We start from the raw sequence: 26,807 nt of genomic DNA, 5'->3' as shown, positions 1-26,807 counted from the left end.
TCGCAACTTGTTCATTTCGTATCTTATGAAAACTCGGGACTTCCATCTGCTCCTTCCATCAGCTTGTCTTTGGTTATCACTGGTGCTTCTGTCAAGATTTCTTTCCTTACCTCCATCAATTTTTCTCTCTTTTCTTCTTCTATATTTTCAGATCTGGGGTAGAGTTCCAGTCCTTCTATCTCCCCTTTCCATATTCCGCTCTTGCCATTTTCAACCACACTCAGATTGCTGTCAGTATCCACAATTTTCTTATCTCCTTGATCACTTTTTTCTTCAATTTTTAGAACTCTATCCTCCACTTTCTTCATTTGATAAACATCCTCAATTTTTCCATCAAATGTTTCTGTTTTGTGTTCTATATTCTCCAATCTCTTCTCAATTTTCTCTGTTACTACTAATAATTTTTGAATTTCAAACATAATTATTTGCAATGTTAAAATTTCTTTTTCCTGTTGCACCATTCTTACAACCTATAAACACTGCCACTATGGCATTCAAGGCTTTTTGTTATATTTCAAGCAAGTTCATTATAATCTTTCAAGTCAAGGCTTTGTCTTCCCTCTAAACCAACTGCTGATAAAACTCCTGAAGAACACCTGTGTAAACAACCTATGTTGTTCCTGTTATCATTCTCAGTAGGCAAGTTGAAAAGCCTTGAAGTGTCAAATGATCAAAGAGAAAAAAAAGAAAAACAATGTTTTCAAGCCTCCAGCCTCTAAATGGCAGTGTTATTTCTTTTCCCTCTGTTGTTACAACCCTCTTTATATTCATCTTTATATCTTCTTTAAGTTCCAAACTTTTAAAAAATGATTCTTAAATGAAGAAAAAAAACAGTCCAATCAAGCTTTATAAAAAGGAAAAGATAATTTTAATCCATAGGCATAAGAAAGAATAAAAAAATAGAAGAAGAAAAACTGATCCATTCAGTTTAAAAAATAGGGAACATTGCAAAAAATCCATCCATAAAAATAAAAAAATAAAAAGATAACACAGTTTAATGTGGCTTAATTTCACCGCTTGCTCTCTTCTGTCTTCAATTTTAATTTAGCTTTATTATTTTTTGGGGGTAGTCTCTTTTCTAATAATAAAATTTCCTCACCAATTCGACACACTTTCTCTTTCTGCTTTCTTTCCTTTCCGGAGCAGTCCCAACTTCAGTAGCTTCAATGGCTGCGTTTCTGTCGTCGGAAATAAGAGCTTCTCCTGGATCAATCAGGGACTTTGCGTGTCCCTGAGATCAGCAGGACATACTCTTCTCTATCACCATCTTTGTGAGACGGTTTAGGTCCAAAAGGACCATCCAGCGGCAGAATTATCAACTGCAATCTTGGCACTCCAAGATGACACGTCGTGTCATTGCGACATCAACTCCTCCTCCTGGATCCTTTGATTCTTGAATTCCTTGATTTGCCCTGCTGGATTTATTGCTGTGCAGCCTTGGTGTAGACAGTGCTGGGCTGGACTATTTGCAGCCAAAGGCTGCTTGAGGTGTGTGTGTGGGGTTTGTCATCACTTTACTCTGGAAGTTGCTCGAAACATGGGGGCGTTTGGGGAAATTTGGAGCAATAAAGGGGTGGTTTGAACTACCAGTGGGCTCTGTGATCTCTGTGCCATGCCCGTGTCATCACATTAAGCAACCATGCAGTCATGAAATGAATTCAGCTTCTCCCCATTGACTTTTGTTTGCCAGAAGCCGGCTGGGAATGGTGATCATTTGACCTCAGGATGGTGCAACAGTTGCAAATACATTCTGGTTGCCATGTGGCCAAGTTGAGATCATGTGACTGTGGGGAACGCTGTGATGGTTGTAAGTGTGAGGACCAATCATAAATCACCTTTTTTGGGTGCAATTGTAACTTTATAACCCCCTGGCTATAAAAAGTCACAGAAGAGAAAGGTGATTTAAATTAAGAACAAGTCTCTGCAGAAATTTTTGAAATTATCTAGCATGTAAAAGTAAACGTGATTTGTATTTTGGAGCAGAGTACTGCATTTCCAAGTACCCTGTCTTCATCCTGATAGAGCCGCCATGATCCAGGGTGGTCTGAAGGACAGGAGGCTTAATTTCCTCCGATTATTTTTTTTGTTTTGTTTTTAATAGCCATTTAAAAAAAACCTAAATGTCATGGCATGACATGAAGTGACAGCCGCTCCTGTCGTGGATGAAGGAGGGTTTCAAAAACCAAAAGTAGTTGCTTCTGGAAGTTATTCAGTGTTCTGTATCTTGCAGGGGTAGCACATTAATAATCAATTATTTTATTGAGGGCTCCTGGGTGCTTTCTGACCTTGCTTGTTTTTTTTTGCAGGAGTTTCATTACCTAAACTGTGTGCTGTGATGAGGCTACCCAGCTTGGGTAATGAAACACCTGCAAGAAAGCAACCAAGGTCAGAGAGTACCCAGGACTCCTCATTTCAATCCCAAGCCACAAATATCTTCCTCTATCAATTATTTTATTGTCTGTAGCCAGGGTTACGACCAACTGTTCTCCACAGGAGGTTAGGTCAGGAGTAATTTTGATTCATCTTGCCACTGAGCAAGATTGAAACTAGAGAAACTCAAGGGAATAGATAAGGCCTACTGGAGTCTGATTAATACCGAAACTTGGCAACGAACAAGAACTTTGTTAAAAGTGGTTGCCAAATTGCACTTGGAGGGAGGAGGAATGCAAGCCCAACTTCCATTGTACAGGCAGCCCTTGAATTACCATAGTTTGTTTAGTGACCATTGGAAGGCACCCCAAAAAAGTGTCTCGTGACCTTCTTCACACTTACCATGGTTGCAGCATCCCCGTGGTCACGTGATCAACATTTGAAGGCTTGGCAACTGCTTCATACTTGTGACTGTTTCAGTGACCCGGGGTCATCTGATCCCCCTTTGCGACCTTTTTACAAGCAATCCAGATTTGCTTAACAACTGTGCAACTACTTTAACAACTGTAGTGCTTCACTTAACAACTGTGGCCACAAAGATCATAAAATGGGGTTAAAACTCATTGAATACCCTGTTTCCCCCCCAAATAAGACCTCCCTGGATAATAAGGCCAACTGGGCTTTTGAACGCATGCACTAAAATAAGCCCTCCCCCCAAAATAAGCCCTCCCTGAAAACATTTCAACACGGCAGCAGCCATGAGGTGACCACTCTCTCCGTTTCCTGCACCTCAAAAATAATAAGACCTCTCCAAAAATGAGGCCAAGCACTTATTTCAGGGGTCAAAAGAAAATACGACCCTGTCTCATTTTCGGGGAGACATGGTAAATGTCTTGCTTAGCCACAGAAACATTTGGGCTCAGTTGAGGTCATAAGTTGAGGACTACCTATATATTGTACGTTCATTTGATAGAGTTGATTGTACAGGGGAGTCCTCAACTTACGACCACAATTGAGCCCAGAATTTATGCTGCTAAGTGAGACATTTGTTAAGTGAATTTTGACCCATTTTATGACTTTTCTTGCCACATTTGTTAAGCGAATCACTGCAGTTGTTAAATTAACATGGGTTCTTAAGAGAATCCGGTTTCCCCATTGACCTTGCTTGTCAGAAGGTTGCAAAAGGGGATCATGTGACCCCAGGACACTGCAGCCGTCATAAATATGAACCAATTGTCAAGCATATGAATTTTGATCACATGACCATGGGGATGCTGCAACGACCATAAGTGTGAAAAATGGTCATAAGTCACTTTTTTCAGTGCCGTTGTAACTTTGAATGGTCACTAAATGAACTATTGTAAGTTGAGGACTACCTGTGTTGCTTTAAATCTATCTGGAAAATTAAGTGTTAATATCTCCAAATCCTATAAACAAAATTTTGATTATTATTTTTTGTTTGGAAATTTCCTACAGAAAAAAAAAAGTTTTCGTTTACACCTACCGTATTTTTCAGAGTATAAGACCCTCCGAAGTATAAGCATACCTAGCTTTTGGGGAGGAAAACAAGGAGAAAAAATTTGCTTCTGCCTCCCAGCAATTTGCCTCCTTGCAACAAACAGCAAACAGTACAGACAATATAAACTGTTTGTAGTATTACATTTCAGACTATACTTGTACAGATGCTGTTAAAATTTATGTGTTTTCTAGAAGTATAGTTATTCTCTGCTATTTAAAAGAGGATACAATAGCACTGGGCCTCTTCAGATCAAGTATTTATTTTAAAAACCTTTTTCATTTTGTTAAACTCTCTAGAACAATAATAAAGCAGTCTTTAAAAAATAAGTCTAATAATTTGAACATTCTATAGGCATTTATAGTTATTGACTTACCTTCTTGCAGCAAACAGCCTGATTAGCACAAGAAAAAAAATCTGCTTCTGCCTCCCAGCAATTTTCCTCCTGGAGCAAACAGCAAGTTTCACTTTCAGTTTAAGCAGGCCTCCCGATCATCAGCTGTTTCAGGCTGCAGGGATTGCTTTAGCCTATTGTAGCCTCCGCAAGCCCCATTTTCCCCATTTGCTGCAAGGAGGTAAATTGCTGGGAGGCAGAGGCCAAAGGGTGGAGGACAGTGGGTGGGTGGAGCTACATTCAGTGTATAAGACACACCCAAATTTTCACCCTTTTTAAGGGGGGAAAGGTGCATCTTATACTCCGAAAAATACGGTAAGTTGTGATCATTTGCCATTTGCTCCTATATATCACAGGAGTCATCTTCACAGTAAAGAGCTGAGCCGAGCCGAGTTCAGAGCTCCCTACACTTGAGTCATATAATATGAAATATTGTTTGCAAAATGGGGTTGTAAAAATGTAGAAGCCAAAGTGTTTTTAAAATGAAAGTGTTGCACTTTGTATTTTTAAGTATGTTTAAGAGTTTATCTTAAATGTAATGAGATGAAAGACTAGAGATCAATCACATATATATATGTACGATATATGAGCTTTCCAGAGATTCTTAGATGAGATGGGCAACCATACATCTTGAATAAATAATAAATATTACATTACATTATTAGACTCTGTTCGTACCAAGTGAACCTAAATGAAGTCTTGTGTTTTTTGCTGACCATAAATGAATATTGTAATGGATGAAATAGTTATGATTTTGATGCATATGCTGTTGAATCACTTAGGAAAGTTGTCAGTAGCATAAATAATAGTAAACTTCTAATGGCAAGGACATTAACCAACAACACAAAAATGACTTAATACAACTTCATAATAGAATAAAATAGAATTCTTTATTGGCCAAGTGTGATTGGATAGAAAGGAATTTGTCTCTGGTGCATAAGCTCTTGGTGTACATACAAGCAACAAGTGATAAATCTTGATCATTATTATCATACAAATACATTCATAGCAAATCATAAGATACGACACTTCGTGATAGTCATAGGATGCTAAATAAGCAATCAACATAAATCATACTAGGATACTAAATAAAGCAATATAAATCGTAAGATACAAGCAACAAAATTATAGTCATAAGAAAATAAGGAGATAGGAAATAGGAAAGATGAGAAAAATAATAGTAATAAAACCTTACTAGATAGTTTGACAGCATTGTGAGAATTGTTATCAGAGTGACGGTATGGGGGAAAAACTGTCCTTGTGCTTAGTTTTTCTGGTGTGTAATGCCCTATAGCAGTGATGGCTGCTGTGCCAAAAGCGGGGGGGGGGGGGAGCCCAGGAGGGTTGCGTGCCGGTGTGCCATACCTATAATGCTATGCACGCGTGAGCACCCCAGTACGCGCACATGCGCACAATCAGTGACAACCCCCCCCGCTTTTGCTGTGTTTTTTTTCACCTTCCCCAGGCTCCAGAGGCTTTCTAGGAGACTGGGGAGGGTGAAACAGCCCTCCTGGATGCCCTCCGGAGGCCTCAGGAACTTCCTTTAAGCCTCTGGAGGGCAAAATATGGACCTGTGAGGAACCTGGAAGTTCAGGAATTGTGACTTCTGGTTTGTCCATAGACCAATTTTCAACCTCTGGAGCCTTCAGGAGGCTTCCCTGAAGCCTCCGGAGGGCAAAAACCGGCCCTACGGACAAACTGGAAGTCACCATTCCTGAACTTCTGGGTTCCCCGTAGGGCTGATTTTTGATCTCTGGAGCCTTCATAGGTCTTCAGGTGGCTTCCCTGAAGGCTCCGGAGGGTGAAAAACAGTTCTACAAGCAAACCGGAAGTCCGTTCCCGAACTTCTGGTTTGCCTGTAGGGCCGGTTTTTCTCACTTTGGAGACTTCAGGAAAGCCTCCGGAGGGTGAAAAATGGCCTCCGAAGAAGGCCGAAGTCAGCTGGCCAGCGCGCCCATGCACACTAGCCAGCTGACTGGGCAACGCATCGCGTGCCCTGACAAATGGCTCTGCATTCCACCTGTGGCACACGTGCCATATGTTCGCCATCACGGTCCTATAGTGTCCTCTTGAGGATAGAAGTTGAAACTGTTTATGTCCAGGATATTAGGGACAAAAATTTGACAAGAAGCATATTCTCCCTTTATTTATTTAATCAGTATGCAGAATATATATTGAGGCAAGCTGGATTTAAAGATCAGTTAAAAACTGGCAGAAGAAAGGTGAATAACCTGTGCTGTGCTGTGCTGTGCTGTATTTATGGCAATACCCTGACATCCAAAAATGCAAAGAATCTGCAATCCCTGATATTAAAGGTCAAAAAGCAGAGAGAGAGAAAATATGGCACCAAAATTTAATATGAAGAAATCCAAATCAGTGGCAAAAATTAGGACCATCAGCCATAGAATTGACAGTGATGATATTGAAGTGGTGGATAGTTTCTGCTTTTAAGATCACCCACCAACAGTAAAGGAACAGGCAGTCAAGAAATATGCCTCAAATTCTCACTCAGTAAAGCAGCCATATTGGCCTTGAAAAAGGTATTCAAATGCTGTGATGTATCTATACCTACAAAGATCAGAATTGTACAAACTATGGTATTCAGTGGTATGACTCAGCCAGTTCACACCTATTTGGGAGAACCAATTGTTAACTTTCTAAGCAGTTCGAAGAGCCGGTTGTTGGAAGAAATATTATTTTGTTTTTCCCCACTTTACGGGGTTAATCTTGTAAGGAAGGCAGGAAGGAAACATTCTGGTGTTGTTTCTAGCCTAATCTTTATTGCCCTGCTTTCAGAAACTGCCTCTCTGGTTAAGCCTTATTACATTGTAACAGCTAAGGCGAAGCACCCATCGATGTAAGTGATGTTGAGTTGGCCATGCCAACCCGGTCACATGACCACAGAGCCATGCATATCCAGCTGGTCACTAGGGCAGAGGAACCGGTTGTTAAAATTATTTGAATCCCACCACTGGTGGAATTCCCTTCGACACTCTATGGAAGTGAAAGATTGATTTTGATGAAGCAGTGTAGGAAGAGTATTGACTCATTTGAATATTGGAGAAGATTCCTGAGAATATTGCGGTGAGCCACGGAAACAAACTAATGGATCATTAAATGAATCAGCACAGTGTTTCAAGGTACAAATGACCAGGCTCCAATTATCTTATTTTGGACACATTATGGAAAGACCTAGCTCTCTGGAGAAGGTTTGTAATGCTGGGAAAAGTGGAAAGAAAGAGGAGATGAGGATGAGCAGCAGCAAGGTGGAGTGGAAAACAATGGCATATAATTAATCAATTTTCTAAATGTTTAAACTGAGTAGAGGTAGCTCAGAAGCTTAGAATGATGATCTTAGAACTAGTTGGATGGCTGGGTATTCCTGTATACCAGGTGTATCAAACTCAATTTAATTAAGGGCTGCATCAGGGTTGTGTTTGGGCGGGCCGGGGAGGGCATGACTAGGGGTGTGTGATGGTGTGGGTATGGCCAGTTTGCCGTCACTCGTGTTGGGGGAACCTGTACTGGCCAAGGTGGGGCTAGGGATCCTGGCCTCGGTCTCTGACTGCGACTACCTCCTGCAGCACTCTGTCAGCAAAAACAGAGCTTGGGAGGGTCATACGTGGCCCGCCCGAGCTCCATTTTCACTGGCAGAGGCACCACAGGCCGGTCCTTCGCTGTTTCCAGGACAGTCCCATGAGCCACATCTGGCCCACAGGTCTTGAGTTTGACACCCTTGCTATATATACTGTAAGCATGATGAGAGATCAATTCCGTAGAATTTTTAAAAAGTGATTTGAAAGGTTTTTTTATATTTATATCATTTTTTTTTAAAAAAAAACGTCTGTTTAACATTTGAGTCTGTATTTCAACCAAAACCATAGAGGGGGGAAAAAGCCCAGTATGTTTATCTATTCTGTGCAGTCATGTTTGATTTCCAGAAGATATTTTTGAATGGCTAGGGATTTGAACATACCACATAATTGCTGCTCTTTAAAGCAGCCATGTTTTCCCCAGCATCTCCCCACAATTTTGAAAGGTTATCAGCAGGTGTTATGTTTGTACCAGTGGTGGGTCTGGTAGCCATTACTGCCGGTTTCCTCAGGGATGCGCCATGCGCATGAGTGCACATGTGCAGTATAATGAAAATTGCTCTGCGCATATGCAGAAGCCAAAAACAAGATGGCTCTGGGAGAACCAGTTCAGGGGCGTGGCAGGCCTGGGTCACTGCCAGTTCCAGCGACCCACGCTGCCAAGCTTCTACCGGTTTGGCCAAACTGGTCCGAACCGGTAGGAACCCACCACTGGTTTGCACCCCCAGACATACTCAATCCTTTATTTTGCATTATGTTCAAACTATTGCCCTGCTCTATAATTTATGAATATAATATGTCCGTAGAGATGATTCTTAAATCAGATGAAATTATCACTTCTATTAATGTGAATATCCCTGATGAGAAGAACAGTATTGTTGCTACATTGGCATTTTGAGGACTGAAATCCACATTTTCAGTGTCTAATTTACAATACTGGAGACAGCAGAGATTTCTCACTGGCATTTGGTATGAATTATGGATTCAGAGAATTTGACAGCTCCAGGGTGTGGAAAAAAATAGAACTAGAACCTCATAGCTGGCTTTATTGGTGGAAAGTTGCCAATGCATATGCCCAACTGAGTCTGCTTACGGAAGAGACACTGAGCTTTCCTCTTTGGCACAAACAAGAAATAAATAGGAAAGAAATGCTTATTTGTTAACGCACAGAGTTTCTGTTGTTCATATGGCAGATCCCATGCTTGTCCGCATTACCTCTGGGGCGGGGCCAAAAGGGAGCAACAACGCACAACATATTCTTCAATGTTTCCTTTCTCTTTCAAGTCAGAAGACAGGCAAAGACAAACAGAATGGCAGCATACTGGGAAAATGTTGGGACAGGGTGGGAGAGTGACAGAAATATAGGGAATGGTCTATTTTCCACTGAAATTATATCTAAATCCAGACATATGTATGAAATGCAGAGGTGTCTGCATTTGGACCAGTATAATTATAGCTCAATGGAGATTCTCAGTTATTTAGGTCCTGATTGTCCCAAAGGTGCTTTTTCAAGAGGCAACTGGACTGTCTGGTTTTTCTTTGAAGATGTTTCACTTCTCATCCAAGAGGTTTCTTCAGCTTCTCTTCAAAGAAAAATCAGAATTCCAGTTGCCTCTTGAAAAAGCACCTTTGGGGCATATAATTATAGTCCTCAATCAACTGGAGCCTGCTCATTTCGGTTGTATGTTGTGACGGTTGTAAAACAGGTTAGTCATGTGACTGATTTTTTTGTGTCAGTTATTGAACAAACCAAGGGTTCTCTATGGGCGTGGTTTTGCTAAAAACCAGAAGTGCTGGCAAAACAGTAACATTTGATCTCATGACCAATGGATGTTTGAAATGGCTTTTTGTTGAGGGCCTGAAATTTGATCATGTGACCACAGAGGGGCCCTGACCATTGGAACTTAGAATCCGGGTCATAACTCCCCCTTTGGGGGCCAATCATAATGTCAAACGGTTGTAAGTGAATGATCATAAGTTGAGGATGACCTGTGTGTGTGAATAGTTTATGATTAAACTTTTTCTGGAAAGATAAAACCAACCCCTTAGCCTGATACAAAGTTTGAAATTTGGGAGAGTCTGCCAAATTCCGATGGGACGATAGAGAAATTAATGTGAAATGTATCCACTGAGATCTTCATTGCGTACCTTGACTTTTCTACAACCAAGGAGTTTTTCCTGTTGAATCTTCCAAGTTTGTAATCTTCCCATGTTTTCCAATTGTACCTCCTTTCTTTGTACTAAACCAGGGGTGTCAAACTCGATTTCATTGAGGACTGCATCAGGGTTGTGTTTGACCTCGGAGGGCCAGGGTGGACATGGTCAGCGTGGGCGTGGCCAGCTCGATGTCTCTTGTGTTGGGGTGCTTGTGGTGGCCTGAATGCTCTGCCAGTGAAAACAGGCTCCCGAGCTCTGTTTTTGGCTGGGACGGCCTCCTGCAACCCTCTGCCAGTGAAAATGGAGCTCAAGAGGGCTTCCTTCAGCCCTGCCGAGCTCCATTTTCTCTGGTAGATGCACCTCGGGTTGGTACTTGTTTCCAGGGCAGCCCCACGGGCCAGATCTAAGCACCTCCTGGTGAGTTTGACACCCCTGTACTAAACGATTATGAAGGAAACAAAGATTTAGTTACTGCAGAATGCTGTAAGATTGGCAAAGTTCAGAATTGTTAATTTCAAAACACTCCTAATGCAAATTAATTTTTGGAACACAAAATATGTAACCTAACATTTAAAATACCTTCAGTGGGTTAAACTTGTAATTCTATTTATCAGGCAGCTGGTGAATGTTGCTTCGAAACAGAGCAAGTGTGAACACAACTTTTTGTATAATCACTAGTGTGATTATGGTTTCATGAACTGTGTTTGCTCCCATGGAATGTGTTGGATTAAAAAAAGGGCATTTCATTTCTTGTTACCTAATCTTCATGCTAAATTTAATTCTTTACCTGCTTTTTCTTTTGTTAAGTAAAACCAGAAAAACAATTGTGGTTCCAGATGCAACAATAACAGAAATGTTCAAAATGCGTTTACTGAATTGTCAGGTAGTCTTCAATTTATAACCATAACTGAGCCTGAAATTACGGTCATAAGTCTTGGCGGTCCTTAAACAAATCACCATGTGACCATGCCTTATTTTATGACCTTTTTGTGGCATGTCACATGCTAAGTGAATAGTTGTTAAGTGAATGGCATGGTCATTAAATGAATCCATTTGGGTGCTTTTTGCTGGTAACCAGAAACCGGCAACTTGCTGAAAATCACAATCATTGGGCCATGGGATGCTGCAAACAGTGTCAACGCAAAATGATTGCCAAGCACCCAAAATACAGTCATGTAAACACATATGTGTGTACGCACTGTTGTCAGAGCTCCAGAGCCAGAGTAAGTACTGTGGGGGAGGGGCTTTCATAACTTTAAACAATTGCTAAGCAACCAGTCATTAAGTGAGGACTACCTGTATAATTCCAAAACACTGAACTCTGAAATAGTAAAGAAACAATGTTCTCGCTAGCAGAAATTGGAGAGTGGTCAATAGATCTTAAGACTTTGTAATTTTAAACTGAAAGAAGTTAGTTGATTAAGGCTAACAGGGTCTGAAGCCCGATGGCGTGAATTATTAGCTGAGACTCATCAGGCAGTATGATGAAGTCTGACTCAGCTGCATGAAGAAGTAAGATAATAAAATCTCCAATAATTGACTTGGAGGCTCAAGGCAAGTTAAATGTAATTTCTATCTTCGCTCAGGGAGACTACAGAGTTACAGACAGAGTTAGTCTAAGGCAGGGGTGTCAAACTCCCGCCCCGCGGGCTGGATGCGTCATGCACTGGCCATGCTCACCCCCTCCCATTTTAATAAAGGGAGAAAAAGTTGTGATAAGTCACATGACGAAAACATGATGCTGCAAATTTGACACCTCTGTTGCAAGGACTGTTTTAAAATGTGGATAAGCATGTTAAACTGCAGTTGCAGTTTCAATTCATCTGAAAATTGGCAGGTTGTGAAAAGTTGGTCTAGAAGCCCTTGAGGACCATATGATATTCAGCTGCAATTGCAATCCCCATTCCTTCATTGATCAAAAATTGTAGGATATTTTAAAGAGTTTGGAAATCCTGGTATCTCTTCTATGATACCACTGGACATTTCTTTGTGGAGTTTGTCCTGCCGCACAGTGCAGTTTCACTCCATCTTCAGGAGCATAGAAAAATTGGGTCATCCAGTGGATGGCAGGAAGTGTTCACACAGTTCAAAAGTCTGGTGGAACTTCCATTCAAGAACCATGGGCAGACCCCACTTGATAATTTATCTTCCATGACATCTAATTATTCTTAGAAATCACCTATGCCAGTTCCTGTTATAATACTTTATGGCAGGATGGTGTTTTTGTGGGTCTGTATTTGTATGTGCCATTCCATTGACTTTTGTTGAGTGATTTCAAGTTCTGTTATGGAGAAGGAGGGAAAAAATCCCTTGTTTGATGGAAAAGAATAGGTGAAACAATAGTTTTCAGCCTTCTGTCTACTCTTCATAGAGTCTTAAAGTTGGAATGTATGTTGGAGGTCAACTGGTTGAACAGCCTGCTTAGTGCAGGATCTGCTAGACTAGAGCATCTGATAGATAACCATCCAACCACTGATTGAATATTTCTTTTGAAGGAGAAGTTTCCACTTCATATGGTGGTCTGTTCTGGAAGTTCCTCTTCCTTATGTCTAAATTGATTTCCCTTCCTTGTAGTTTTAACCCACTGAGTTTAACCATGCCCTCTAGGGTGAGAGAGAGTAAGTCCATTCTCTCTTCTACCTTGTCTACCTGACAATCAGGGAGGTCAAACCTGTGTCGTTATGGCATCATCATGTGATCTATCGAGACTTTTCCCCCTTCGCAAAACCAGGTGGGGGTGGGGCAGTAGTGGATGCAGGCGGTATTCCCCGGTACGAGCGTACCGGAGCATGCCCGGAGCACCGGATACCATTGCTCCGGCTAAGACACATGCGTGCGCTGCACACATTCATGTGGACGCCACCGGCCCGTTCCAACCAGACTGGCTGGAACGGGATCCAGAACCCACCACTGGGTTGGGGCCAACATGTGACAAATCCAGCCTGCAGGCCACAAGTTTGACACTCCTGTTCTAGGATATTTGAAGATGGTTACTCTGCCATATTTTAAAAATTTGAACCTTGGTTGAACAGCTACTTACTTGCTTCGTAGCTTAAACCACTGGAAGTGGAATTGTTAGCATGTTTCTTCCTCATGTGTTGTACCAAACCGGGGGTGGGGGCATGATCTTCAAAGGTTGATTCCTTGGAGAAACTTTTCTTTTGATAGGTAGTTAGGCAGTGACACTTTCTCCTAAAATCTGCATATGGTGAGCAGCTCAGTTATTTCCCCAAGAGTTTGTTTAAGTAGGATAGTTTTGGTGAGCAAATGTTGAAATAGGAAATGACAACAAGAACTGGATCGAGATTGAAGTTATACTAAAATGGTAGTCATTTCTTCATTAAGAGAAGAAGGAAAACTCATTTGAATCTAGAATTAAACTAGCTTTATACACACAGGTTTTCTCCCTGGGGAAATTTCTCTTCTTTGCTCATGTCTGATCTAAAACCATCAGAAGCCTTTGACATTTTACACTTACATAACTGCAGGAGGGGCGATATCAGCACTTCAAAAGCAGGTTGTAAGTCCCATTTTTCAGAGTTCATCATAACTTTGAACAGTCAGTAAGTGACGGTTGAGGACTACTTGTATTAGTTCTTAATTGACTTTAAGAATTGGAAGTGGATATGGATTAGTTTAATATATTTTTTTTTTGAAGAAAATGGCTAAATACATAAAAGTAAGTTCTACTTTACCTGATTTGGAACTGGAGAAAGAGCTTTCTTCACTGAATACCTTGTGAAACTAGAATTCATCTACAACAGACACCAAAGCCAGTGTAGTGTGGTGGTTATGGAGATTGTGGTGATGGAGTCAGCCATGGAATCTCACTAGATGACTTGGGCTGGTCAGTTAATCTACTCTATCACACAGGGCGGTTGTTGTGAGAATAAAATGAAAGGAAGATTCTGCATAGCAATAGCAATAGCAATAGGAGTTAGACTTATATACCGCTTCATAGGGCTTTCAGCCCTCTCTAAGCGGTTTACAGAGTCAGCATATTGCCCCCACAGTCTGGGTCCTCATTTTACCCACCTCAGAAGGATGGAAGGCTGAGTCAACCCTGAGCCGGTGAGATTTGAACTGCCGAACTGCAGTTAGCAGTCAGCTGAAGTGGCCTGCAGTACTGCACTCTAACCACTGCGCCACCTCGGCTCTCATACCTTGCCTTGAGCTCCTGCAGTGAAAACATCAAATACATCTAATAAATCAATCTAACAAGTCAATCAATCAGTCAATGCACTCTCATCTCAAACTATCTCACACAATTCTAGTATGGATGAAATGAAAGAAGCACTCCAGTAGGTAGACCATTTTCAGCTCCAATATAAATTTAACAGTGTATCTAGCCTAAATTGTAATGAACATTTAGTACTAATATGCTTTTATGATTTTCCTTGTCTCTGAAGCCTAATTTTCTATGGCAAAGATACCAGAACATCTAGCACAACAATAAAAACAAACTAAATCACAAGCTCAACAAGAGTAAGAAATCCACAGGGGCAATAGAAACAGATGTCCCTTTGTGTATATAAACACACAATTCAGGGGGCCATTACAAAAAAAAAAAAGCCTGCTGCCAGAAGAGATTATTCAGGAGGTAGAGCCTCCATCTATGCTGAGGATTGATATTCGGTCAAAAGTGGAGCAGCAAGCTGGTAAACGGTTGGATTCAAGGGAGCTAATACTGCACTCCTACCAGTCCTTAATGCTAAGTTCTGTTCTTTTTGCTCCTTCCTACTAACCTTCCTTTTCTCCTCATTTGCAGGTTCATCAAGGTCAGCACTATGACTGATGGGGACTATGACTATTTGATCAAACTCCTGGCCCTCGGGGATTCTGGGGTTGGAAAGACTACTTTGCTTTACAGATACACAGACAACAAGTTCAACCCAAAGTTCATCACGACAGTAGGCATCGACTTTCGAGAAAAGCGTGTGGTGAGTTTCTTCTGTGTGTGTGTGAGAGAGAGAGGGAGAGGGGGAGAGAGAGGGAGAGAGAGGGAGGAAGGGAGAGAGAGAGAGGAGAAAAGTCTTCCTGAAGCTTCCACTCTTTCAAAAGAAACATTTTCAACATCTCAGTGAGACAATATCCGTTTCTTCGTGTGGGTTTTGCCCTGCATTTTGTAGCCTTCACCTGACCAGTCTTTTTGCTTAGTCCAAAATGGCATTTGTATATTGTTTAGGTCATCCACAACTTACAACTGTAATTGAGCCTGACAATTAGGTTGCGACCGTCAGCAGATTTCCATTTGATCGGAGCTGTTTTGATGAGCTTTTTTTTTTTTTGCAGCGGTCATTAAGGGAACTCCGTGGTCCTTAAGTAAACCCGTTGTTCACTGTCGAAGAGTTTTTCCCAGAAATCGGAAGGAAACACCAGTTTCTTTCAAAAGTCTTGGAAATCCTGATCATGTGACTGTGGGGCACTGCACACAGCCATAATTGCAAATTGTTTGCTGAGCATCCTAGAAAAGAAAGAGTAGAGTAGAACAGAACAGAACAGAACAGAACCTTGGAGGTCTTCTATTCTAAATGTGATCATGTGAGCATGAAGGAAGGCAATGTCAGAACTTCAAAACTAGGTCACAAGATATTTTTTGGGGGAAATATAAAGAACTTATATTTCACCCAAAATATCCTTTTGAACGCAAGTCGAAGACCACGTGTAAATCAGCCTTTCTCATTAAGTTTTGATTTCTGTGCTCTCAAGGCTGTTTACACTACAGTCTGTGAAGGTAATGTAGAAACCCCCGAGATAGTCCAAGATTCTTTTTCTTTTTTTTCAGATTTGCCATATTACCATAGATATCAATTTTTCCAGCGTTATCATTATTTATATTAATGATAATATAAATAATATTAATTATATTACTGATTTGCTCAGTAACTTATTCTGAGCTTACCTCCTTTCGGCATCAGGGATTTTAAAACCACAGGAGCTCATATTGTCATATGGCACGGGCTTCTTTGTGTTACTCGCTGTTGAAGTAATTCTTTGTGTTATTTGCTGTTTGCTTAGTTCTTAAGCAAGTTTTGCGAATCAAAGCTGAAAAATATTTGTAGGATTTCCAGAATCTCTATATTGGTACACGAACATTTATAAAACCTAGATGAGAACAGTGTACAGTGAAAAGCTTGTGAGCGTGTATATGTGTGTGCAGGGGCACGCCCGTGGGTGTGTGCATCAAAATGATCTTTCCCTCCTTGATTATATTCAGTCTAGCTCCTGTCACAGCCATATGGTATCCCATGCTGGGATTTAGATTTTTCATAGACACATACATGAGAAACTGCTATTCCTGGAAGCCTCCATGTGTTGTGTGTGCCCCTTTTCAAGTGTTGTATTTTAACTCATTTGACTCAAAGCACTTTTCACAGTGCATAAAGGAAGCAACCTTACATTGGTTTTCTCTTAGAGAAGATCCACTGACAAGGTGCTGTGAGACGGCAATATAAATGTTGTTTTGACACCAAAAAAAATGAGTTGTCATTTTCAAAGGGAAATTTTAAAAAGGATCCCAAAGGCAGTTTTGCCTACTTCCTTGCTTAATGTTATTACAGGACTCAGACCCAGATAAGTCTGTGTATGTTCTGATCGAGGTTTCCCAAGAGCATGAAACAAATTCCTTGTCCCGACAAAAAACCCTTTTATTAATTTACTGTGAATTCTGCTCATTCACAGCTGGAAAAGTCTTTCAAAGGAGGATTTACAGTCACAGACCTTATCTGGCTTGGAGAGCTTACAGGCCGATATCTGCAGAACTTGGAGAGTCACAAACCAATTAGAGAACTAATTGTCTCCTGCAAACTCCATTCCCCTTTTGCCCCTCTTTTATTTCCTTTGGGGGGGGCATTCGTCATCCACCTGTGGCCTTACTCCCAAGTCGACCCCTGTTCTTTAGTTGTTTCCTTCGTCTGACAACTCTGCACATGCACACACTGAGAACAGGCTCCAGCTGTTTGTCTGCCTCACTGATGTCTGAATCCAAAGGTAGTTGATAACTGTCGGATGGCTCTGGCCCCATCTCTGCCTCCGTCACAGAGCCCTCATCAAAGCCTTCCCCAGACTCCAGGACTGGCCCATGTTCCTCCCCAACCTCCCCACTGTCCAAATGTAATGGGCCACAACATTGTGTGCGTGCATGCATGCATAAACACACACAGACACACACACAGAGACACACACACACACATACCTGTTAAGTTTATTCTACTTTGCTGTCAACATTGCATAGATTCTAACAGGTTAAAAATTAAACTTTGCAATAGCAAGAGTGATATTGAGAGCTTGGGCTACCAAAAGAAGCTGCCTGTAGAGAGAATGAAGCTTTGTTTCTAAATGCATTTTCCCCATGCAGATATTATATTTGTTTTCTTTTACGTTTATACAATAATAATAATAATAATGACTATGGTATGTAATCAGGACAAACTTTTTCATGTGTGTGTGTGTATAATCTTAATTTACTTATGATCTGTGGATGAGAAAATATGTTGGTAATGCACAATTTGTAAGCTTTGTGGGACCATAACAATTCTTGGGTTTCGTAAAGTTTCTTTTCTAAATATCAACTATTTATTCTGACACCCAAAGCAAACATCTGTGTTGAAGATCCCTTTCTGTCAAATGTTCACCCACCTCTTACTTGAGAAGCCAACTTCTCAATCTGTTGCATGCTGAATTCATAAGTTAAAGAGTTTGTGATTTTGCCACATTTATTAACCTCAAAACACAACCTTTTGAATCCTCTTTGTATATTCATTCCTGGCTTTGGTAGGATGGGAACTGCATGTCTTTCTAACTGACTCAGGGCAATCGAGATTGTTACTCAGGATCTAGTTTCCCATCTAGTTTCCCACATCTTGCTATACAGCGGCCAGCCAGTGGTTTCTTTAGGATTCAAAGTCAATAAATTCAAAGCATGACAAAATGCTCAAAAAGATTTTATTAAGAGCGTTAATAGAAAAAAAGATATACCAATCCACATCCCTTCAGCTTGCCAGGAATACCAAGAATGGCAGTGGATAGCCTGCATGGAGTCAGCAATTGTGCAGCAGCATCCTAAGATGTTTGGCTTAGACTAGGGGTGTCAAACTTGCATCATCATGGTGGTGTCATGTGATGTATCATGACTTCCCCCCCTTCTCTAAGCCAGGTATGGATGTGGCCAGTGCATGACACATTTGGCCCCCTGGCTGTGAGTTTGACATCCCTGGATTAGACCAATGTTCAAACTATCCCAAGGCTTTCACCATCTCTTTATGCCAGAAGGGAACAGAGAGTATAAACCAGGGGTATCAATCTTGTGCCGTCACTTTGTCGTCACGTGACATATCGTGGCTTTTTCCCCGTTTACTAAAGTGGGAGTGGGCATGGCCAGTGCGTGAGACATCCGACCTGCAGGCTGCGAGTCTGATACCCCTGGTATAAACAACAACACTTGGTAATACATCTCATCAAGGATTTGGTCACACCATTAGACAGTGGAATCTCAGTCAAAGATATGTTTAGGGAAGACAAGGCTCCTTTTAGATGGCAACTGGGCATGGTTGATGACCTATCTGATTAGCAACCTAGGAACCTAGAGAAGTGACCCTTTGCTAAAAGTGTATCTATCAGGTTGTGTGACTTGTATCCTTAGCAGGTGTGCACCTCTTCTTTGGATTAGGGAGCTGGCGTTTGTCCTCTTCATCTTAATTATTGAGGTAGGATTATAGGTAAGAGGCAAGGAAGAATGATTAGCAGTAGAATGATGCAATCAGGAAGGCTTGCTAAGGAAGTTCTTCTAAGCACAGGTGTAAAGGGATGTGCACTGCAAAGCTTGTTAAATTAGACAGAGTTTGCCTCAGCTGGCTAAGTAACCCTTTCTACATAAGAATTTCTCAAACAAAACACACACACACACACACACACACACACACACACAAACACACACACACACACACACACACAAAATACACGCCAACCACACTCTTTTCTTACAAATCTTACAAACCAATAGAACAGCAATATGTCTCAATAAAAGTGGATGCTATATTAATGACTGAGTTTTGCCAGGCTGTAAGAGTTGCAGGCCAAAATATACTGCTTTTAAGGTAAATGGGAGCTATGTATATTTTGGCCAGCCACAGATGCTTCAGTGGCCAACATAATTTTTAATGATAACTTTTGATGTTATTTTTTCGGGCTCCGTTTAATCTCTGCACATTGTAAAATCTCTGGACATTTAATTGGCATGGAGGGGGAGATGTGTACTTCTGAAAGCCAGATCCTCTTAGGGGTGTCAAACTGGCGGCCCACGGGCCAGATGCATCACACACAGGCCACGCCCACCTGTTTCACAAAGGGGAAAAACATCACAAAACATCACGTAACAGCAATGTGGCACAATGAGTTTGACACGCGTGCTCCACGTAGACTATTGAAGGCTATTTTCCCCCAAGTTTCCTTTTAGCCACTCTCATGCTAAGCTCTTTGGCCGTGAACACACCTCTCTCCTTCACTCGTCCATTTGTTTTTCCAATCTTCAGTTTCATGGAGAATCTCAAGTGGAACATATTGCTTATTTCCTTGGACCAAAGACATATTATGTTTCTTCCTGGGTTGTCAGGGATGGCTGAGTCACCTCATTTAGCAACTTTTCTATACCAAAGCAACATGCTAAATAAATCTTCTATGTATGCACAGGAGAGTAAATATGCAGCAGCTGTGCTATTTAGAAAGGTATTTCCTAAGAAAAGCATATAAATAAAGAAATTAGTTTATTGTTTCAGTCTTAATTGGGTAGTCCAAAGTCCAGACATTTTGCAGCCTAGGCTGTATGATAGTGAGTAATTTTTTGGAGACTCTGAATCTGTCTTCAGACTTATTTGTAAAAATAATAAAGATGGGATATAAATAAATAAAATCCAGTATTAAGAATTCCAGTCTGCTGAATTCCAATTTATTGCTCATATATCCATCTTTCAGCCTCCAAGGGATTTCCATGTTATTATCCCAGTCAATAACTCGGTAAGGCAAGTTGAAAGAGAATAAATGTCGAAATGCCTTCAAAAAGTTATACAGCCATAGCAATACAACTTAGAGTTACCTACCGCTTTGCAGTGCTTTCCAGCCCTCTCTAAGCGGTTTACAGAATCAGCTTATTCTCCCCAACAGTCTGGGTCCTCATTTTACCCATCTTGGTAGGATGAAAGGCTGAATCAACCTTGAGCCTGGTGAGATTTGAACTGTCAAATTCCAAGCAGCCGGCAGTCAGCAGAAGTAGCCTGCAGTACTGGCTTAACCTTAACCCCTGTGCCACTGTGGCTCATTTAGACAAGTGAAGAGTCACCACCTCCAATTTAATGTTGTAAACATAAAGTTTAAGGTGTATAAATTGATTTCATCTTCTGGTGGCTTCAGAGACAGTGTGGTTTTTTGTTTGTTTGTTTGTTTTGACAATCTTCTAGCAGAAGTGGCTTGTCACTCTTGGGAAATTTTCTTTTTAATTTATCAAGCCTAGCCTACAACGTAGCATTTCTCATGCTGGCTGGGAAGTTCTGGGAGTGGAGGTCCACAAGTCTTAAAGTTGCCATGGTTGGACATCCCTGATCTTGAGACCGGTACTTCCTGTATCAATATTGTAATTCTTACAGTGTGCCACTCCTTCAATAAACGTAGGGCTGGCTGCCAAAAGCAACCGTGGAAACAAAATCCATAAAAGGATCATATGATGTTTAGCCTCTTTCCCTATCCCTGCATTTTCAGTTTGCAAATTATGATTTCACTTTTAATTAACTTTTAAATAAACAGTTGTTAAAATAAGCAGTATTAAAATAAACAGTGAAGCTTTATTTGGTCTGTTTCAGGTGTACAACAGCCAGGGGTCAAGTGGTTCTTCTGGAAAAGCCTTTAAGGTCCATCTGCAGCTATGGGACACAGCTGGGCAAGAGAGGTAATGTGCAAGAACTTAAAAATCCAATGCAGAAATAATTTGAAGGGGAAATGAACAACATTTTTCTATTAGATTCTGTCATCTGAACTTGGGCAGGTTTTCAAGACAAGATATTTTTAAATTATCATTTTTGACATCCTATTACTGTTCACAAGAAAGCTGAAGACCTAGTTTTTCTTATCTTGAATTATTTGGAATTTTGAATAAAAAGTGATTTGAAGCATTTTGGAATGTCAGATTTCAGGGGTACAGTTGCTAAAAGTCGCAGGACACCATGGGTAGTGTCTGCAGTTTACACACACACACACACACACACACACACACACACACGTATGTATGTGTGTATATGTATTTATATACACACATATATACATACACACTTATATGTATGTGTGTGTGCATATGTGTATAGGTAAAGGTTCCCCTCACACATATGTGCTAGTCGTTCCTGAATCTAGGAGGCAGTGTTTATCTCCATTTCAAAGCCGAAGAGCCAGCACTGTCCAAAGAGGTCTCCATGGTCATGTGGCTGGCATGACTAAATGCTAAAGGCGCACGGAACGCAGTTAACGTCCCACCAAAGGTGGTTCCTATTTTTCTACTTGCATTTTTATGTGCTTTTGAACTGCTAGGTTGGCAGAAGCTGGGACGCGGCACTAAGGATTCGAACCGCCAAACTACTGACTTTTCTGATCGACAAGCTCAGTGTCTTAGCCACTGAGCCACCGCACACATACACACACAAACACACACAAGTTCTCTGCTTGAAGATGTGTGAGCCATACACTCATAAATTCCATGTCCCTGGGTGGGCAGCTGACTAAAATCTCCCCTGGCAGTTTCCTGCCCATCTTTTTGGCAGTCAGAGGGAAATTTATAACACAAATCCCTATTGGAATGGAACAGAGCATCAAGAGAAAACAAAATCATCCCTGGGGCTGCCTTGCCACCTGAAGAAAGATTTGTGCTTGAGCAGTCATTCCGGATAAGGGTTGACTACCCGTGTAAAGAGAATATTAAAGCTTTGCCTTGTCATTTATCAGTTCGCTTGCAGCATTTTTTTAAAAAAAAGATTCAGCCATGAAATGTTTACCTAATACCCCTCACTTGCTTTCCCCTGATAGCTCATGTTGTGTATTGATCCTTTTCGCTCCTTTCCTCCTGACAGATTCAGAAGTCTCACCACAGCCTTTTTCAGAGATGCCATGGGCTTCTTGCTAATGTTTGATCTCACCAGTCAACAGAGCTTCTTGAATGTCAGAAACTGGATGAGTAAGTGGAAAAAGCAGCTGCCTCTCTTAGCCTTGAGCTCTTTTAGCTTCAGCGGCATTGAATCTCCCGTCTTCAATGCGACAGCAGTCCCCATAGAGAGTGGAATTATGTAAGCTCTTCCTGATACGATTAAACACCCTGCAACAAAAGGCACGCAGGTACCTTAGAAAAGAATGCAGGGGTTAGCGTGCAGTACTGCAGGCTGCTGCTGCTGCCTGCAATTTGGCAGTTCGAATCTCACTAGGCTTAAGGTTGACTCAGCCTTCCATCATTCTGAGGTCGGTAAAATGAGGAGCCAGATTGTTGGGGGCAATAGGCTGACTCTATAAACTGCTCAGAGGGGGCTGTGAAGCATTGTGAAGCTCTATATAAGTCTAAGTGCTATTGCTATCATTTGCTCAAAAAAACAGACAATTTTATAGTGATCTGATGGATGCCTACTGAAGCTGCAGTGTCGCAGTGGTTAGAATGCAGTAGTGCAGGCTACTTCTGCTGACTGCATGCTTCTTGTAATTTGACAGTTTGAATCTCACCAGGCTCAAGGTTGACTCAGCCTTCCATTCTTTTGAGGTCGGTAAACTGAGTTCCCAGATTGTTGGGAGCAATAGGCGGACTCTGTAAACTGCTCCGAAAGGGCTGTAAAACACTGTGAAGCTGTATATAAGTTTAAGTGCTATTGCTATTAGAAGTGATGAACGCTCCTCTCTGAAGCTGGCTTTTAGAGGTTCCTGGATCATTCTTTGCCTTGGCCACAGGCTCCAAAATAGCTGTCAGCCCTGAAGCCATTTCCCCCTGGCACCTTCAGGGCTGCCACAGCGGAGATGAATTAAGCGATGGGAATGGCAGAGGGGAGGCTATCTATACTTTGAGGAATATGCCTGTCTTGGCATTTGGATTGCATTGGGACTGTTAACTGGAACATAGGTCATAGGTAGCACAGGGGAGGTCCATCATTGCTTCCAGTGGTCGCTAAGCAACACCAGATGTAAATCAAGGACTACCTGTCTTGTTGCAGCTGTGATGCATAGAAGAAATAAAGTGCTTATTGGTCTTTGCAGATGTATTATCTTGATGTTAATTTGATTGATTGGATGGCATAATGTATTCTGGACAATAAGACACTAACCTTCCTATTTCTATCATAACATTTTCTAAATGTAATAATAGGTAGTGAATGTGCTCATATTTCATCTCTCAGCCTTTCCCAGCCAGGTTGAGCAGCTCAACTGGAAGATAACAGGTTAGGAAAGGCTGAGAGAAACTATGATTTCTGCTCCTCTGTTTCCAGGGAATCTTTCTACCCTCCTTACCAAGTTTCTACATTTTCTTTCTTTAGGTCAGTTGCAAGCAAATGCTTATTGTGAAAACCCCGACATTGTATTAATTGGAAATAAAGCTGACCTTGATCAGAGGGAGGTCAATGAAAGACAAGCAAAAGAACTTGCAGACAAATATGGGTAAGACAAACCAACATGTTGTCCTCTAAGCTAACTCAGGAGGCATTGCTGTGCCCATCTGAATGGTGCAAAAGGTGAGATAAGGACACAATGAAATGGCTAAGACATTTGGTTTCAGAGGAAAAAAACCAAGTGTAATATTTATTTATTTTTCCCTGTTGACATCAATGATTTTTAAAGTAATCCCCGTATGGATAAGTACTGATGCTAATAAGATTTCCTTTTTGTGAGAGAGGGAACAGAGATGAGTTCAGCAGACTTGGGGGCTTTTCAGAAAGTGACACAATATTCTTAACAGTTGACCTAAAGTCATTTTGCTTTTGAGAACTTAAATGCAAGCTCCCCTTTGAAGGGAAACCTGTAGGTTATTGTTACAACTATTCTCTCTTGAAATATCTTATCATACTTCCGATGTTTTCCTGCCATAGCATCCCATACTTTGAAACAAGTGCAGCGACTGGACAAAATGTGGACAAAGCCGTGGAGACACTCTTGGACTTAATAATGAAACGAATGGAACAGTGTGTTGACAAGTCTCAGCTCTCTGACACAGCCAATGGTGGGAGTTCAGGAAAACTGGTGTCGCCCAAATCTGATGAGAAGAAATGTGCTTGTTGACTTGGCCATTCAGGTTGAAGAAAAGGAATGAGAAATCAGAATGACCAAATGCTAAATTCAACCTGGAACTCCATGGACCAAATGAGACTGCTGTTGTTGTCTTAAGCAAGCCTGATTTTGTTTTTTCCAATGCTGAGAAATCATGCTTCTGCATTCAAACAGGTGTAAACCATCTTCATAGAAAATCCAGAGGCTCTTTTCTTCTTCATACAATAGGCAAGTAAATACAGAAAAAAATATCTGCTTTGGGGAGAGGACCATTGAAATGTTAGGAGACACCTTTACAATAAAACAAAGGGTTGTCTTTGTTGGCCTGAGCCATCATTTCTCATCTCTTTGCCCTCTATTATGACATACATTGTATGTTTGCTAAACAGGTGATGAAAAAACATCCCAAAGAATATGTGGTGTGACTCATTGTAAACGTCTTTATGGTTTTGAATACCAAAAAGTTCACTGTTGTTTCATTCAGTTGACCATTCTCGTAAGGCGAGATCTGATTAAAATTGCAATGTAGTCATTAGGTGGCATTGGAGATAGAGGTGGACTGTAGAAAGAAGATGTCCATACAATATAGTAGCGTGTTGGAAAATCACAAGGTTTGCTCAAAGCTGAAAAGTACCATGTGCCTTGAAATACTTGGCCAAGTATTTCATTGGTGACTCAGAGAGTGATATTCCAATGGAATCCCCATTCATTAAGAGGTAGTATGTATTTATTAAGTTCTATATGATAGTTAACATTTCTAATTAATTCTAATGCTCTAATTAACACAATATATGTATGTATGTATGTATGTATGTATGTATATATGTATATGTATAATATATATATATATACACATACATACATATCTATATATACACACACACACATACATACATACATTCATAGACACACACACACATACATACATACATACACGCAGAAGATTATTTTTGCTTTTACTTTACCAGCAGAGCACTTCCTAAACTTGAAGCTATGTTCAACGTTGATCTGGAATATTAGTTGTCCAAAGCAAAGTCTTGATTAAATGTATAATACTGTTACTTTCACAATTTAAAATGAGAAAGGCAGGAACAGGAAAAAAGAAGAGGAAGTGCCAATAATAATTTTGTTACAGTAGAAGTACTGTTAAGTGAAGGATATGTGCACTTTAGAGCCAAGTGTGATAGGTGGTATGATGATGATGAACCAAATGCAGCTCTTTAAAACAAAAACAGTCATTGTCTTTCCACTATGCACCATTTCTGGTGTAAAAGGTCTGCTTTTGCAATTCAGCCAAATTCCAAAACCATCCGCAATTCCCTGCCACCGTTTTCTAAGTTAAAGAGTTCATTTCACCAGGTTCTTCGTGTTACCAAAGCAAAAGTGTTGTTTCTAACATTTATCACAATGCTATTCATCAGTCTCTCAGTAATTAAAATATATATTTGTTTGCAAAATGTGAGCACATTTCCCAGAAAGAGAAATAACGTAGAGAAATATATTCTTCTGGTGATATCTCAATTTTCATTTTTATTCCAATACTGTGATACCTTCAGTACACTTTTAAATGTTTACTGCTTTTTGTAATCCGTAGAACTCATTTTCAGAAATGGGAAATTACAAAATCCCAAAGGTGTCTTCACTTTTTGCTAGTGTTAATTGCTCAGCACTCCTATTGGGAAATACTAATGTTTTTGTCTATGAAATCTGGCTGCTTTGCTTGAAATCAAGGGCTGGGGAAATACAATTAAGCAGTGTTTCTCAACCATGGCAACTTTTAAGATGTGTGAACTTCAACACCCAGAATTCCCCAACAAGCATACTGGCTGAGGAATTCTGGGAGTTGAAGTCCACTCGTCTTAAAGTTGGAAGGTTGAGAAACAATGCACTTAACTTTACACTTAACACTTAAGTGTAGAAGCTGTATGCATTAATGTGTATCTTTTTTTTCTATATGGCCCTACACTGTGAGGAATATTTAATCTCTTTTTCCTGTAATTCTGCCATTTTATAACAAAGATCTTTTAGCTTTCCAATGGAAGAAGAGATAACAATATATCCTTAATGTTTCCCAGCTGTTAATACCTTACTCAGTGCTCTCCGTTGCAGTAAACAGGGTTATCTGCTGCAAAAATTTGGACATATGGCTGAGGAAGTGAGGAGTCTCAGCCGACTTGTTGAAAGTTGCCATTCAGAACTTTTCTTATATATACTTAGACATCTTCTGGTATTGTAAAGCCGATCTGAAGGGACTAATATATTCCACTTGTATTCCAATCTCTCACACTACCATACATATATTTTGCTGTTTACTATCTTGGAGTAGCAACTTAAGAACTCAAAGCTATTCCTAAGACACAATTATTGTTGGGCATCATTTGTTGTAATCATACACTGGGCTATCTACTAGCATGCCTAAACGATCTCCCTGTGCCTCATAATGCCCACAAGTGAATGTTTTATGCATGCATGTTAAACTTTGATATTGTGTACACAGAATATTCAC

At 40.7% G+C, this 26,807-nt stretch overlaps 1 protein-coding gene across 1 annotated transcript in view; it reads left to right on the top strand.

Moving 5' to 3' along the window:
- Nucleotides 1–25,146, top strand: part of RAB27B (RAB27B, member RAS oncogene family) — a 43,245-nt gene extending 18,099 nt beyond the window's left edge. Inside the window, exons 2-6 of the mRNA XM_032212677.1 lie at nt 14,799–14,970; nt 20,881–20,966; nt 22,135–22,238; nt 23,575–23,695; nt 24,124–25,146. Coding sequence (XP_032068568.1) covers nt 14,818–14,970; nt 20,881–20,966; nt 22,135–22,238; nt 23,575–23,695; nt 24,124–24,313 — 654 coding nt within the window. The 5' untranslated portion in view covers nt 14,799–14,817 and the 3' untranslated portion in view covers nt 24,314–25,146. The remainder of the gene's footprint in view (nt 1–14,798; nt 14,971–20,880; nt 20,967–22,134; nt 22,239–23,574; nt 23,696–24,123) is intronic.
- The last annotated feature ends 1,661 nt before the right edge of the window (nt 25,147–26,807 follow it).

Source organism: Thamnophis elegans, chromosome 3 (genome assembly GCF_009769535.1).
Source record: "Thamnophis elegans isolate rThaEle1 chromosome 3, rThaEle1.pri, whole genome shotgun sequence".
In the NCBI taxonomy this organism is placed as follows: domain Eukaryota; kingdom Metazoa; phylum Chordata; class Lepidosauria; order Squamata; family Colubridae; genus Thamnophis; species Thamnophis elegans.
Note: the sequence above shows the minus strand (reverse complement) of the source record. Positions and strands in the feature narration are given on the sequence as shown.